We start from the raw sequence: 15108 nt of genomic DNA, 5'->3' as shown, positions 1-15108 counted from the left end.
TAGATGAATGCCCTGAAAGTACTGTAATAATGTATACTGACTAGAAAAATGCAATGTGTCTACTTGTAAATATACTGATCATTCATCACATGGCAAGTTATAGAGAATCAGAAGTTACACACACAATTAAGTTTCTACTTTACACTGAAAAGAGATGCTTATGATAAAAATACCGAATATTAATTTTTTTCATCAGCAGCCACATTAACATTTCATTAAAGTACAAAAAGGTTTCTGCTTTTCTCTTATAATTTGAGATCAATCAAATAGCTTATAACATGTTGCTAATTTGCTTGATTCTTACACGAAAAAGGGAACTTCTATCTTCTTCCTAGAAGCGACAGTCCTAACCCAAGCCAGACAATTGGGTAATCCGTGGCTTTCATTTAAAGATGACCAGATGAAAGAGTCTGGACAGATCACTCAAAATGCATCACCTAGAAACGCATCTCACAGTCTGTTTTCCAAGAACAAGTCAATTGTATCACATTCAGAGGTGACAAAGAACTTTATTAGAGTCACAGTCCTTTCTAAATTCATTTGGACTCCGTTGATTTTAACTTCAACTTATTTTCTCACCAAACTGCCCTCATCTCCAAATTATCTGACTTGTATTTTTGGCTTGTGCTATATATTTCTCGGTGCTAAAGATAGATAAAAATAATCTGTTTTCATTAACATTTCAAGATTGTAGAAACAGCCATTTTAACACTGACTTAGATGGGTTTGAGTGATTTCAAAATGTGATAGCTCTAGACATCTTAGACCCAGTTATCTTTTTGGAAATGCAATGACTTCATTTTTGCCTCATACCTGAGTAACGTACTGAGCTGGAAGCACTGCGTAACCCACATTTCCTGTCCCTGGAGCCGGGGCCAGCACAGTGCCTGGTGGCAAGTTAGTGAGGTTTGGCTGGATCTGTGGCAGTGGGGTAGCAGGCATGATGAGCCGTTGCTGTGGCTGGCTAGTAGTAACTATTTGTGAAGTTGGGTTGATTGGTTTTGGAACAACCTAAAAAGAAAGTACATTGATAATTACAAAAATAAATTTTACAGTTTCTCAGTTCAGTATATATCTCTAGTTCTTAAATCTTACTTCTCAATTTTAAAAGTAAATTGTTTGGGAGAGACTAAGAAAAGAAGTTATCTGATACTCACTTGTTTGACAGTCTGTGCTGGGACAAGTGGAACTGACATCCGCACTGGAGTGGTATTAACGACCACAGGCTTTGCTTTTTAAAAAAGGGAGGAGAAGGACAATTTACTTACAGAAAATGGTATTTAAAACATTTCAGATACTTAGTTCTCTCAAGATATCCTCATGAAAGAGCTTAAAAAATCCCATTTGTTTCCTATTTGGAACAATCTTTAATTAGGATAGTTACCTTTCAAAATTCCTTAACCTATCTACCAGATAGCTATAGTCTACCCACTTTATGAGAGAATGCTTGTGGTTTAAGAAATTCTACTAAAAATACTTCAATCTGTATTCAGATGACATATATTCATTACCAAATCCAGTCAGATGAAATGCTGCTTAAGTTAAAAAAAAAAAAATTGCCATCCCGGAGCTTGGGTGAAAATGCTCTTCTACACAATTTCTAATTGTTGTGTTTCTATTTAAACGAGAGAAAAATATCATTCTTGTATAACTCACTATTTATAGAGTATCAACTAAAAGGCGACATAGCAAAGGCTAAGAATACGGGCTCTTAAATCATCAGACCCGGGGGTTCAAATCCCAATTCTGCTGCTTTCAAACGAAATTCTCTTTGCCTGTGTCCCCATCTGCAAGATTGGGATAGCAACCCCCATTAAAGAGTAACAGAATTAAATATGTTAATTCATAAAAATTTATTAGAACAGTACCCAACAAATATTAAGTGCTCAATAAACGTTAGTTATAAAAAAAAAGAAACAAAACAAAAAATCCTACCATTTGCAACAACATAGATGGACCTAGAGATTATTATGCTTTGTGAAATAAGTCAGACAGAGAAAGATAAATATCATAGCAAGGTTGGGAGGGTTGATGACCATATGATTTCACTTATATGTGGAATCTAAGGAACAAAAAGAACAAATTAATCGAAAACAGACTCACAAATACAGAAGACAATCTGCCAAAGGGGAGGCCGGTTGAGGGGCTGGAAGAAAGGGGTGCAGGGTTAAAGAAGTACAAATTAGTAGTTGATAGATGGCCATGGGGATGGGGAGCATGGCATAGGGAATGCAGCCAGCAGTAATTTAATGGCTAGGTGTAGAGCCAGATGGATGATAGAGTTATTGGAGGGAGCATTTCATAAACTATATAAATGCCTAACCAATGTATTGTATACTTGAAACTAATAATAAAATAAAATGCAAAAAAAGAAAAAAATAATATGTTGCTATTATTGTTATTGTTGTGATTATTACAAGTACTACTATATAAATGACACTGTGGACAGTGTTCCAAGGAAACTAAAGTACAAAACACACGCTCAAAGAGTTTATATTCAAGTAGAGCAGTTTAGACAAGTCTTCAAGTAAAACAAATACTGGGGAAAAAAAAAAAAAAAAAACGGAGAAAATGCTGTAGGAGTTCGAAGGAGACAGAATATACATGTGATTGGCAGAGGATGGGAGTATGGAAAGTATGCATTGAAGACACAGTGTCTGAGATGGGTCCTGATCAGTGGGGGCACACAGGCTGGAGGAGCACATTCCACGCAGAGGCAGAAGCATGAAAAGTGGAGAAGGCTTGATGCTGGGAAAGAGCAAAACATTTCACAAAATGTTAGTGAACAGAGCAGTTTGGTCGGAATCTAGGGTTAAAGTATACAAGCACAGACAAAAAGGCAGATTGAAGCCGTTGTGTTGAAGACCTTGAATGTTATGGTAGAAATCTATATTTTTAATTCAGTAAGCAATGAGATGAGGATTCTAAGGTATAGAAATATCATTAGAACAGCACAAAAAGAAACTATTTGGCAGCACTGTGTGAAATAGAATGGAACTAACAGCACTGAATGGAAAGGAAAGAGCAGTTGTAAGAGACACAGTAGAAGTGAAAGGAACATGAATTATCAACCTTTTGGATGGCAGAAATTGTAAGGATGAGAGGGAAGAAAAGTTAAGCCATTGAGCAACTTTCAAGTGACTGGGAAAATGACAGCCATTAAAGCTAAAAATTCAAGAATAAGCTGGTTTTAAGGGTGGATGAAACGTGACATAGAGAAGTGCTATGATGAAATTCAGGAGTTTGGTATTAGACTTATTATGTTTGGACCAAACGAAATACAAAATTTAATACTACCTTCTGCCACTTCCACAGTCTAAAAAAGGGGATTTAAGAAGCTAGAAAAGACATCCCTTAGGGTTTTATTTATGCAAATAGTCTAGAGCCTGGTCTGAAAGAGAGAAGTTGAGATAATGAGATCTAAACTGCTCTGAACTATAAAAGAAAAACACCAGATTTCCTTGGATAGGAAGGCTGGGAGGGTTGATGACTAAAAACCAAAAGTTGAGAGTCCTGGAAGAACATTAGAGTACCTGACCCAAAAGTGAGCAGGCCCCTGCAGCAAGGTAAGTAGGGAGAAGGGGAAGGCAAGAGACCTCCAGAAAGTGTGTGATTAGTGGTGAGGATTGCATATCTCTGAATATACTAAAAACCACTAAATGGTATGCTTAACAAAGGTGAATGTGGCTGTAGATATGAATTCTGTCTCAATAAATCCGGTATAAAAAAGAGTATATGACCACGAATTACAAAAGCAGTGATATCTGATACCTGATTTCGAAACTGTTTCCTTTTCTGTTTGAGTCTTCTCAGTTACTCTATCTTTAGTGAAGTTGTAACAATTGTAGACTGGTCTCAGCAATACCATAAGGAATTAAAAGGCAAATTAAACGGAATTAAAAGCCTGAATTCCTGCTTGGGACATAGAAGAGTGGACTCCCTACACCATTTGTTCCTTGGAAAGGAGATGCTGGTCATCATTCCATGAACACATAGAGCAGTGATTCTGAAGTGAGTGCAACAACTAGGGGTATGTAAAATAACGGGGAAGGAGTGTGTGGTCTGCCCTCAGACTCCAATAATTCCTATGTGGATAATAAAAAAAAGGGATCCCATGTGTTTGCTTGCTTGCTCATATTTGTGTGTGCAAGTATCTCTGAACACACACAGAGCTAGAAAATTTGGGAATTCTAGTTTATGTTAGCTTGGCATTAACATGCTGAGTTTTAACTGAAACCTGGGGAACGATGAAAATATAAGACAAGTGGTCAGAAAACAGAACACTAAATTGACTAGGAAAGAGGGCTCATATTGATGTTACATAATAAGTGAGTCTGTACTTCTCAACTTTTAGGCAGTTCCACATTACTACTACTGCAGTTTTCATAGAAGCTGGCATGGGGTTTTATTTTTTAGTCTTTAACTAGAATTCTAAACAATCCTTTTAGAACAGCCCCTTCCAATTAGAGAAACCACACCTGAAAGTTTTTGAGACTTAATTTCTTAAACTGATTTCCTCCCTCACCAAGATGGTTAGGAGATTATATTCTAAAGAGGTAAGCCAAGAACTCTATGGATATTCTTGGAGTGCGCCTGCCATCCAGCCAGCAGTGAACAACATGGAGCCACTGAATACTAGTTTTCATATGGCTTTGATGAGAAAATACACAAAATGAGCCCAATTTCCTTTGGCATAGTAAATGGCATAGGAAATTAAGCCCTTAGAAAGACATATTATACATTTGATGAACTAAAGCAACTATTTAGTGTATCTCTAATAAAAATGGTAAACTCATTATTCCTGTGAAATAATATATATTATATATACCCAGATATTTTATGGGATAGGAGAGAAAGCCAAAAAATATGAGTGGATATATAGGAAACTGCATGGGTAGTAAGTGTATGTGGGTGGGTGGGAAGAGAATACATGTATAGAGAAGGAGCCAGTGAGAAAGGAGAAAAGAAAGTTCAAGGTGGAAAGCAAAAAACGAAAGAAGGAATGGGAAGTGGTGGCGGGGGAAGAGATGAGGGATTTCCAAGAGGCAAAGAGAATAGAGAGGTAGAGAGAGACAGAAAGACAGACATGAAGTTAGAAAAGAAGGCACCACTAAAATTATGAGATGTTCAACCCATCCCTCCACTCTTCCTGGATCTTCAGCTTCCCCTTCTACTTACACCAAAGGTTTATTCTTGATAACGAGTCCTTCATTTTCTCTCAACAGTAATTTTAAAAAGTTCTTTTCTTCTACAGTTTCCCTTAAATGAACTAGCTATCAGCAATAGTTAGAATAAATAAATGCTCTTTAATTCTTTTATTTACATCCAGGAAACAATAAACCATTCAATTGCCATCAACTGCTTTTTGATATGTGAATATACAGCAGTCTTCCAAGGAAAAAAAATAATGCCCTAAACTATAAACTGTCCTGATCCTTTCATACCATTCGATTTTTTAACAAGTAGATAAATATGAAGAAAGGTTGTGTGTGTGTGTGTGTGTGTGTGTGTGCGCGTGCGCGCGCGTGTATCAGGTGGTAAGAAAGGTTAAACACAAACAGAAAATGGAAGGACTATAAACAGGAATATCCTCCAGAAAAAATACAACTGAACAAAATAACAGAACATTTTAATGGCTTTTTATTAGCAATTACAGTTTAAAAGAAGTAAAGAATGAAAGTGATATAAATTCTTACTTATCATTTACACCTCGCCTACTGGTCATTTCAACTGACCCAAACCCTATCAAGCATCTTCATAATTTAGAAAATAAGATAATTTGGTTCCATCTAAATTTATCCTACTAGCATCAGTAGTAGGTTTTAAAACAGCAATAAAATGGCTACCCACATATTGATGAATAATTATGCTTATTTGGTAGTATAGCAAGCACACTGTGTACCAACTTCTACAAGAATGAAATACTCTGCAGTTTTCATAGAAGCTGTCATGGGGTTTTATTTTTTAGTCTTTAACTAGAATTCTAAACAATCCTTTTAGAACAGCCCCTTCCAATTAGAGAAACCACACCTGAAAGTTTTTGAGACTTAATTTCTTAAACTGATTTCCTCCCTCACCAAGATGGTTAGGAGATTATATTCTAAAGAGGTAAGCCAAGAACTCTATGGATATTCTTGGAGTGCGCCTGCCATCCAGCCAGCAGTGAACAACATGGAGCCACTGAATACTAGTTTTCATATGGCTTTGATGAGAAAATACACAAAATGAGCCCAATTTCCTTTGGCATAGTAAATGGCATAGGAAATTAAGCCCTTAGAAAGACATATTATACATTTGATGAACTAAAGCAACTATTTAGTGTATCTCTAATAAAAATGGTAAACTCATTATTCCTGTGAAATAATATATATTATATATACCCAGATATTTTATGGGATAGGAGAGAAAGCCAAAAAATATGAGTGGATATATAGGAAACTGCATGGGTAGTAAGTGTATGTGGGTGGGTGGGAAGAGAATACATGTATAGAGAAGGAGCCAGTGAGAAAGGAGAAAAGAAAGTTCAAGGTGGAAAGCAAAAAACGAAAGAAGGAATGGGAAGTGGTGGCGGGGGAAGAGATGAGGGATTTCCAAGAGGCAAAGAGAATAGAGAGGTAGAGAGAGACAGAAAGACAGACATGAAGTTAGAAAAGAAGGCACCACTAAAATTATGAGATGTTCAACCCATCCCTCCACTCTTCCTGGATCTTCAGCTTCCCCTTCTACTTACACCAAAGGTTTATTCTTGATAACGAGTCCTTCATTTTCTCTCAACAGTAATTTTAAAAAGTTCTTTTCTTCTACAGTTTCCCTTAAATGAACTAGCTATCAGCAATAGTTAGAATAAATAAATGCTCTTTAATTCTTTTATTTACATCCAGGAAACAATAAACCATTCAATTGCTCTCAACTGCTTTTTGATATGTGAATATACAGCAGTCTTCCAAGGAAAAAAAATAATGCCCTAAACTATAAACTGTCCTGATCCTTTCATACCATTCGATTTTTTAACAAGTAGATAAATATGAAGAAAGGTTGTGTGTGTGTGTGTGTGTGTGTGTGTGCGCGTGCGCGCGCGTGTATCAGGTGGTAAGAAAGGTTAAACACAAACAGAAAATGGAAGGACTATAAACAGGAATATCCTCCAGAAAAAATACAACTGAACAAAATAACAGAACATTTTAATGGCTTTTTATTAGCAATTACAGTTTAAAAGAAGTAAAGAATGAAAGTGATATAAATTCTTACTTATCATTTACACCTCGCCTACTGGTCATTTCAACTGACCCAAACCCTATCAAGCATCTTCATAATTTAGAAAATAAGATAATTTGGTTCCATCTAAATTTATCCTACTAGCATCAGTAGTAGGTTTTAAAACAGCAATAAAATGGCTACCCACATATTGATGAATAATTATGCTTATTTGGTAGTATAGCAAGCACACTGTGTACCAACTTCTACAAGAATGAAATACTATAGTTATACACAACAACTATTTTATTTCATGGCTTTCTGTAACAGCTACTGATTCAAACTCTTAGCTGAAATGCCATAATCAGGATTTCAGCAAGGACCAATGTTCTTGAATAATGTTCAAAGTATAATTACTATTTTTAAAAAATGGTTACTAACCTTGCTGTAGAGGCTGAGTGTTTGTACTGGGATTCTGATTGGCTGGCTGAGCTGAGCTACTGGCTGTTGTGGCAGTAACAAGTCGGACATAATGAAACTTGCTTCCAGGCACTTGGATCTGTTGGACGTTGGGAGCAGTTGCCAGCGGAATAATTGTCTTAAATTGTGATGTGCTCACGCCTCCAACAGTGATGGTCTGCACAGCTGATTTCACTGCCTATTAAACAATACAATATGGCTATCATTAATCTGGTATTTAATTTTCCTACACCTTTTAACTTAGAACAATCACTCAAGTAAAAATGTCTGCTCCTGTATTTCATCAAAAGCTGTTGAAAGGAACAACCTGTTTAAAGAGAAATGAATAGTAACGAATACAGGAGTGAAACCACAGTTAGAGTTTTAGCTTCCATCTCTAGTAGTTAAGTTCCTTGATAGTCTGGGTCAGATGAATTGCTATGAAGAAATTATTACTCAAATTACAAGAACTTATACAGTTTTTGTTAATATCAGGTAAAAAGTATAAGAAAAGGATTATTTTAAAACTCCCAGAAATAAGCCTCATATTCAACATACAAAAAAAGGATTTATTGGCTTTATTACTACCCACCAAATTAACTGACAAATTTCATTTCCCCAAGTTCTAAAGGATGAAGAAAGCCAAAAGAAAAGCCCATATTATATCCTCAGTAAATCTAGTCAATTCTGAAAGGCTGAGAATACTCCACAGATACAAATAAGCCTACTAACATATGGGTAGAAGACCAAATTCAGTCGAGAATTATACCAATTTTGACTGTCTAGGGAAACTAATTTTGGGTGATTCAGATCTGAGTCAATACAATCATTTTTAATCATGTTCTTTAGTCCTACAAAAAGCAATGTGACTTCTTAAAAAGCTAAATGAAATATCAAAGGCAGAACACACAAGTCTTAAATTTTTCCAGTCTACGGCCATGCCACTCTGAACAAGCCTGATCCTGTCTGATTTCGGAAGCTAAGCAGGGTCGGGCCTGGCTAGTACTTGGATGGAAGACTAGGTGCTGTAGGTGTAAAAAATAAGGGATTGTAAGATGACAAGGTCCTTGCAATCTGTGAGGTCAACCAAGGGTTGCCTCACCTAAAAAAGTTCCTCTAGTAGTTGAATACCACAATAAGTTTAGTTAATATCCATCATTGCGTATAATTATTTTTTTCTTATGAGAACTTAAAAAAAACCTACTGGCTTAGCAACTTTCAACTATACAATATAGTATTCTTAACTACAGTCACCAGGCTATACATTACATCCCCAGAATTTATCTTATAGCTAAAAGTTTGTTCCTCTGATCACCTTCACACCCCCTGCCTCTGGCAACCACCAATTTGTTCTCTGTAGGGTTCTTTTTTATTTCCTTTTGATTCCACATGTGAGATCACCCAGTATTTGTCTTTCTCTGTCTGACTTATTGCACTTAGCATAATGCCCTCTCAAGGTCCATCCATGTTGTCACAAATAGCAGGATCTCATTCTTTTCTATGGCTTAATAATATACTGTGTGTGTGTGTGTGTGTGTGTGTGTGTGTGTGTGTGTGTACACATACACACATTTTATCCATTCATCTGTCAATGGAGACTTAGGTTGTTAACCTGTCTTGACTACTGTAAATAATGCTGCAATGAACATGGAGGTGCAGATATCTTTTCAAGATGGTAATTTAGTTTCCTTCGAGTAAACACCCAGAATGGAATTGTTGAATTATATGGTAGTTCTTAGTTTTTCAAAGAACCTCAACACTGTTTTCCATAGTGGCCACACCAATTTACAGTCCCATCAACAGTGCACCAGAGTTTCCTTTTCTCCACATTCTCTCCAACACTTATTTCTTTTCCTTTTGATAACAGTCATTCTAACAGGTGTGAGGTGATAGTTCACTGCGGTTTGGATTTTCATTTCCCTGATAAATAGTAATGTCAAACACCTTTTACTGTGCCTGTTGTATATTTGTATGTCTTTCCTTGAAAAATAATATGAGGTTCCTCTGCTCATTTTTTAATTGCATTTGTTGTTTTTTTTAATCTCTGTTGTATGAATTATTTATATGTTTTGGATAGTAACCCCTTATCAGACATAGGATTTGCAAATATTTTCTCCCATTCCATGGGTTGCCTTTTCATTTTGCTGATGGTTTCCTTTGCCGTAAGATGCTTTAGTTAATGTGGTCCCACTTGTTTATTTTTGCTTTTGGTGCCCTATCCGAAAAAATCATTGCCAAAACCAATATCAAGGAGCTTACCTCTTATATTTTCTTGTATAAGTTTTATGGCTTCAGATCTTATGTTCGAATCTTTAATCCATTGACTTGATTTTTGTGTACGGTGTAAGATAGTGGTCCACTTTCATTCCTTTGCATGTGGCTGTCCAGTTTTCCCATCATTTATTGAAAAGACTATCCTTTCCCCATTGTATATTATTGGCTCCTTTGTTATAAATTAATTTACCATATATTCATGGGTTTATTTCTGGGCTCTCCATTCTGTTTCATTGATCTATGCATCTGTGTGTATGCCAGTACTATACTGTTTTGATTACTATAGCTTTGTAATATAGTTTGAAATTAGGAGTTTGTAGGGTTCCATATTAACATGCTTTTAAAATTTGTATGACAGAATGTTTACAAAGCTATCATCATGGAAAAACTATGTTTACATTATCCTAATTCCCAAGTTTTAGGTTATAAAAATAAATAAAACTATCAAGCAACAAATTTGCAAGCTTTAAAATGCTTCTAAGTTAAAAGAGATAAATGAGAAAATGAAGAGATAAATATAGAACATGACTAATGACAGAGTCAAATCTTGAGATGGATACCAGAACTTTCAGCACTGATTTACTGACTGGTGAAATATTATTAACTAGGTATAAGGCGTTCATTTGTTATTTCTCATGGATATTAACTCAACAGATTTTATTCATAGTTATGAATTGTAGTGGCAAGAGTAAGTAATTTAAATGTGATGTATTAGAAGCATTCAAGGAAATGGTCAAACAATCTTATCAGGTAAAAATAGACAATCTGCTTTATAAGACATCAGCCTTATAAAAATCACAAACCAGCCACACTAAGGATTTAAACATATTACCAGGATAGGGTAAATAAAATAGTATGGGATTGGTCTAAAGGTCAAAGGAATAGATAAAAGAAACCATGTATAGAAAGCTTATGATGAAAGCTGGCTTCGCAAAGCAATAGTGAATAATGAGCTAGCTATTCAATTAATTCTATGGATTAGCCATTTGGTCTGAAGAAAAAAAGCTGGATCACTATCACCTTTTCCTTGTAACAGATTCCAAATAGATCAAAGATTTAACCTAAAAAATACAATCAACACTGGCATAAGGCCAGACATATATACCAATGGACTAGGATAGAGTCCAGAAATAAACCTGCACATATATAGTCAAATGATTTTCAATATCTGTGCCAAGACCATTCAATGTAAAAAAGATTGTCTTTTTAACAAATGGTGCTGGGAAAACTGGATATCTACATGCAAAAGAATGAAGGTGGACCTTTTCTCAAAATCATGTACAAAAATTAACTCAAAAGGGATCCATGACCTAAGTGCAAGACCTAAAAACTAGAAAACTCCTAGAAGAAAACATAAGATGAAGCTTCGGGACACTGGATTTGGCAATGATTTCTTGGATATGACACTAAGGGCACAGGCAATAAAAGAAAAAACAAACAAATTGGATTTCATGAAAATTTAAAAATTTTGTGCTTCAAAACATACTGTCAGAGTAAAACAGTAACTCACAGAATGGGAGAAAATATTTGCAAATTATATGTCTGATGAGAGATTAAAATCTAAATATATAGAGAACTTCTAGAACCCAAACGAATCAATTAAAAAACAGGCAAACGACTTGAATAGACATTCTCCAAAATAGATATACAATGGCAAATAAACACATGAAGAGATACTCAAACATCACTAATCATTAGGGAAATGCAAATCAAAACTACCATGAAATACCACCTCATATCCATTAGGATGCCTACTATCAAGAAACAGTGTTGGTGAGGATATGGAGACATTGGAACTTTTGTGCACTGTTGGTGGGAATGTAAAATGACATAGCCATTTGTGGGGAAAAAAATGAATGGTGGTTTCTCAAAATTAAACATAGCATTATCATATGATCCAGAAATTCTACTTCTGGGTATATACTCCAAATGAGAACTGAAAGCAGAGTCTCCAAAAGATATTTGTACATCTATGTTCACAGCATTATAATTCCAAGCTAAAAGTGTGAAAGCAACCTAAGTGTCCATAGACAGATGAAGACATACACTTATTCAGCCTTAAAAGAGGAAGGAAATTCTGACATATGCTACACCACTGGTGACCCTGAAGACATCATGCTATGTGAAATAAGCTAATCACAAGAGGATAAATACTATATGATTCCACTTGTATGAGGTACTTAGAGTAGCCAATATCAGAGACGGAAAGTAGAATGGTGATTGCCAAGACTGGAAGAAGCAAAGAATGGGGAGGTGTTATGTAATAATGGGTATGTAGTTTCGGTTTTCCAAGTTGAAAAGAGCTCTGGAGATGAATGATGAAGATGACAGCACGACAATGTGAAAGCACTTCATATCACTGAACTGCATACTTAAAAATGGTTAAGACAGCAAATTTTATATTGTCTGTATTTTACCACGATAAAAGAAATAGATTTCCACCTTCTAAAATGGATTATAAAAATCAGTCAGGATAAAAATGATATAGAAGCTAGTATTAGTTTAACCATTTCATAAAGTTTAAAAATAAGAATAAATCTATCTGTTCTTGTACTTAACTTGTAATAAAACTTACATGTAAAATATATAATATAAAAACAAATAACAATTTTTAAAAAATGAATATATAGTTTAAAACACTGGGGTAAGAAAAATTTGTCTAAGCATAGCTTAAAAACTCAAAATTCATACATGAAGATGCTACAATATTTTGGCTAATTTAATGTGTGAAATTTCTGCAAGAAAAAAAGACAAAGCTAACTCAGGAAAATGTACCTATTTTAATAACAAAGGATTAATTATCTTAATATGCTGTGGCATTTTTATAGCTCACAAGGAAAAAAAGACAAAACCAACTAATGGGCATCAGAGTTCACAGAAGAGTCCAGAAGACACAAAGACATGAATACTTTTTGAAATATAAATCTATGTGAGATCTTTTAATCAGTTAAACTGGCAAAGACTAAAAATGGCTTATTAAACAGGAGAGCACAGAAACAGACCCACATAAATATGGTCAACTGATTTTTGACAGAGGAGCAAAAGGCAATTCAATGAAGTATAGTTTTTTCAACAAATGGAACCAAAACAATAGGACATCCACACAAGCAAAAACAGTGAATCTCAACATGGACCTTAACACCTTTTCACATATGGATCATGGACCTAAAACTATAAATCAAAACTTTAAAACTCCTAGAAGCTAACACAGGGGAAAATTTAGGTTCCCTTGAGTTGGTTGATGATTTTTTTACATACAATACCAAAAGCACAGTCCATGAAAAAAATTTGGTAAGTCAAACTTTATGAAAATTAAAAATTTCTGCTCTCAAAAGACACTGTTAAGAGAATAAAAAGACAAGCCATAGACTGGGAGAAAACATCTGCAAAATACATGGTAAGGTCTAAAGATACAGGAGCCTTCTAGGTTCCATTCCAGAACTGCTTGAAACTAAATAGTGCCACAGGGGTGCAACTAACAAAATCCAGGGAATGAAAAACAGGTTATAAACAACCCCCCCCCCCACAAAAAAAGGCAAGAGAAAAAAAGAAAGATGAAGAAATTCAGAGAAATATAAATAATTCACAAACTTATCTAAATCTCAAATTCAAACAGTATAAAAAAAAGATGACTGGAGAAATGTGAATTAAATAGGTATTTAATGGCATTAAAGGAAATGGGTAAGTTTAAAAAAAAGTGTCCCTCTCTTTTGTGAAAATAAATATCTACAGATGAAATGACATGATTTACTTTTTAAAAAAATTCAAAATGGGAGGGTTATAGATGAAAATAAGGAAAATAGATAATCCTAAAGTTTGACAAAGGGTACATGAGATTAATTACACTAACTTTTAAACATATTTTTAATTTCTCTAGAAGTTTTTAATAATATGGCAATAGCATCCCACAGATATCCAATCAGTATAATTATAAAAGCATAAAACAAAACCAATATAACAACACAGGAAACAGAATAAATTCTGTCATTTATTCCTCCTGCTCCTTTATCCTGAAAATGGACACTGGTATGAAGAACTATATAAAAAATAACAATTCAGGCAACAGAATCAATTGCCTGAACTCACCTCAACTCTAACTCATTAATCTTACAACCATCTATATCAAAGTTTATCAAGAAAACAGACTCCCTTCACTTCAAATTGTACTAATAACCACCATGACCACACCACCCCCAACCCAAACACGTAAGAGCTTCATAGCAAAAGCAAAAGTTATCACCTTCTGAAACTTCTGTCCCAAAAGTGTTCTCTCAACTTTCTGCTATCATCACTGAAATACATATGCAAAACAAATTCAAAATCAGCTTTATGATTCATCTTTGCCTGCTTTGAATCCACCATACAGACACTAATTTTTTTGTAAACTTCACTTTCATATTTTTATTATATCTCTTGTTGCCTCAGAAACATTCCATAAATCTCCATTTAATGATAAAATTAAGCCTAAATTTGCTTTGTTTTGAAAATTATCATAATCTAACCCTATATTTATATGCTCCCTACTCCCTCTAAAGCATTACTGATTCCAATCAGAGTAGCCATCTTTCTGTCCCATGTTTTATCTATTTCACCTACCTTTATTAGAATATAGCTTCTCAACCCTAAATGTATAAACTTAAAAATGAAAAATTTTTAAAAAATCCAGATGGCCATTCCACTAATGAGAAGCAAACTTAGAGATGATCTAGATGTTGCGACCATCAGGTAAAGACTTTAACTACGATTGTGTTAACAGACCTTGTGAGAAAGAAAAACATGCAATTAACAGGTAACTGCAGCAGGGAGGTAGAAACTACAACAAAGAGTCAAATGGAAATGTTAGAAATAAAATAAATACAATTATCAGAGATGAAGAAGTCTTTCAGTGGGCCCGTTAGTAAACTCCACACAACTAAAGAAAGAATCAATGTACTTGAAGATATGTCAACAGAAATTATCCAAACTGAAACACAACACATAGAAAAAAAAAGTGGGGGAGGAAAACAGAATAGAGCTGTGGAACTGTATGAGTGTAACATCTTTGGACTTTTAGAATGAGAAGAGAAAAAATAGTTAGAAGAAATATTTGAAAAGATAATGGCCAAGAGTTTTCCAAAAATAAAAGACAGTATAGATGTAAGAAGTTTTAAAATTAAGATAAGTATATATTTTTCTTTCGGC

At 34.8% G+C, this 15108-nt stretch overlaps 1 protein-coding gene across 2 annotated transcripts in view; it reads right to left on the bottom strand.

Annotated features, from left to right (window-relative positions):
• The window catches only part of LIN54 (lin-54 DREAM MuvB core complex component), a 48844-nt gene that overhangs the window by 9551 nt on the left and 24185 nt on the right, over nt 1–15108 (bottom strand). For both annotated transcript variants that reach the window (XM_006907591.3, XM_006907592.3), the window contains exons 5-7: nt 7636–7852; nt 1158–1231; nt 814–1011 (exon numbers count right to left, since the gene is read on the bottom strand). In XM_006907591.3, coding sequence (XP_006907653.1) covers nt 814–1011; nt 1158–1231; nt 7636–7852 — 489 coding nt within the window. The remainder of the gene's footprint in view (nt 1–813; nt 1012–1157; nt 1232–7635; nt 7853–15108) is intronic.

This window comes from Pteropus alecto, unplaced genomic scaffold (assembly GCF_000325575.1).
Source record: "Pteropus alecto unplaced genomic scaffold, ASM32557v1 scaffold161, whole genome shotgun sequence".
Classification (NCBI taxonomy): Eukaryota; Metazoa; Chordata; class Mammalia; order Chiroptera; family Pteropodidae; genus Pteropus; species Pteropus alecto.
This window is presented reverse-complemented; position numbering and strand designations above follow the sequence as displayed.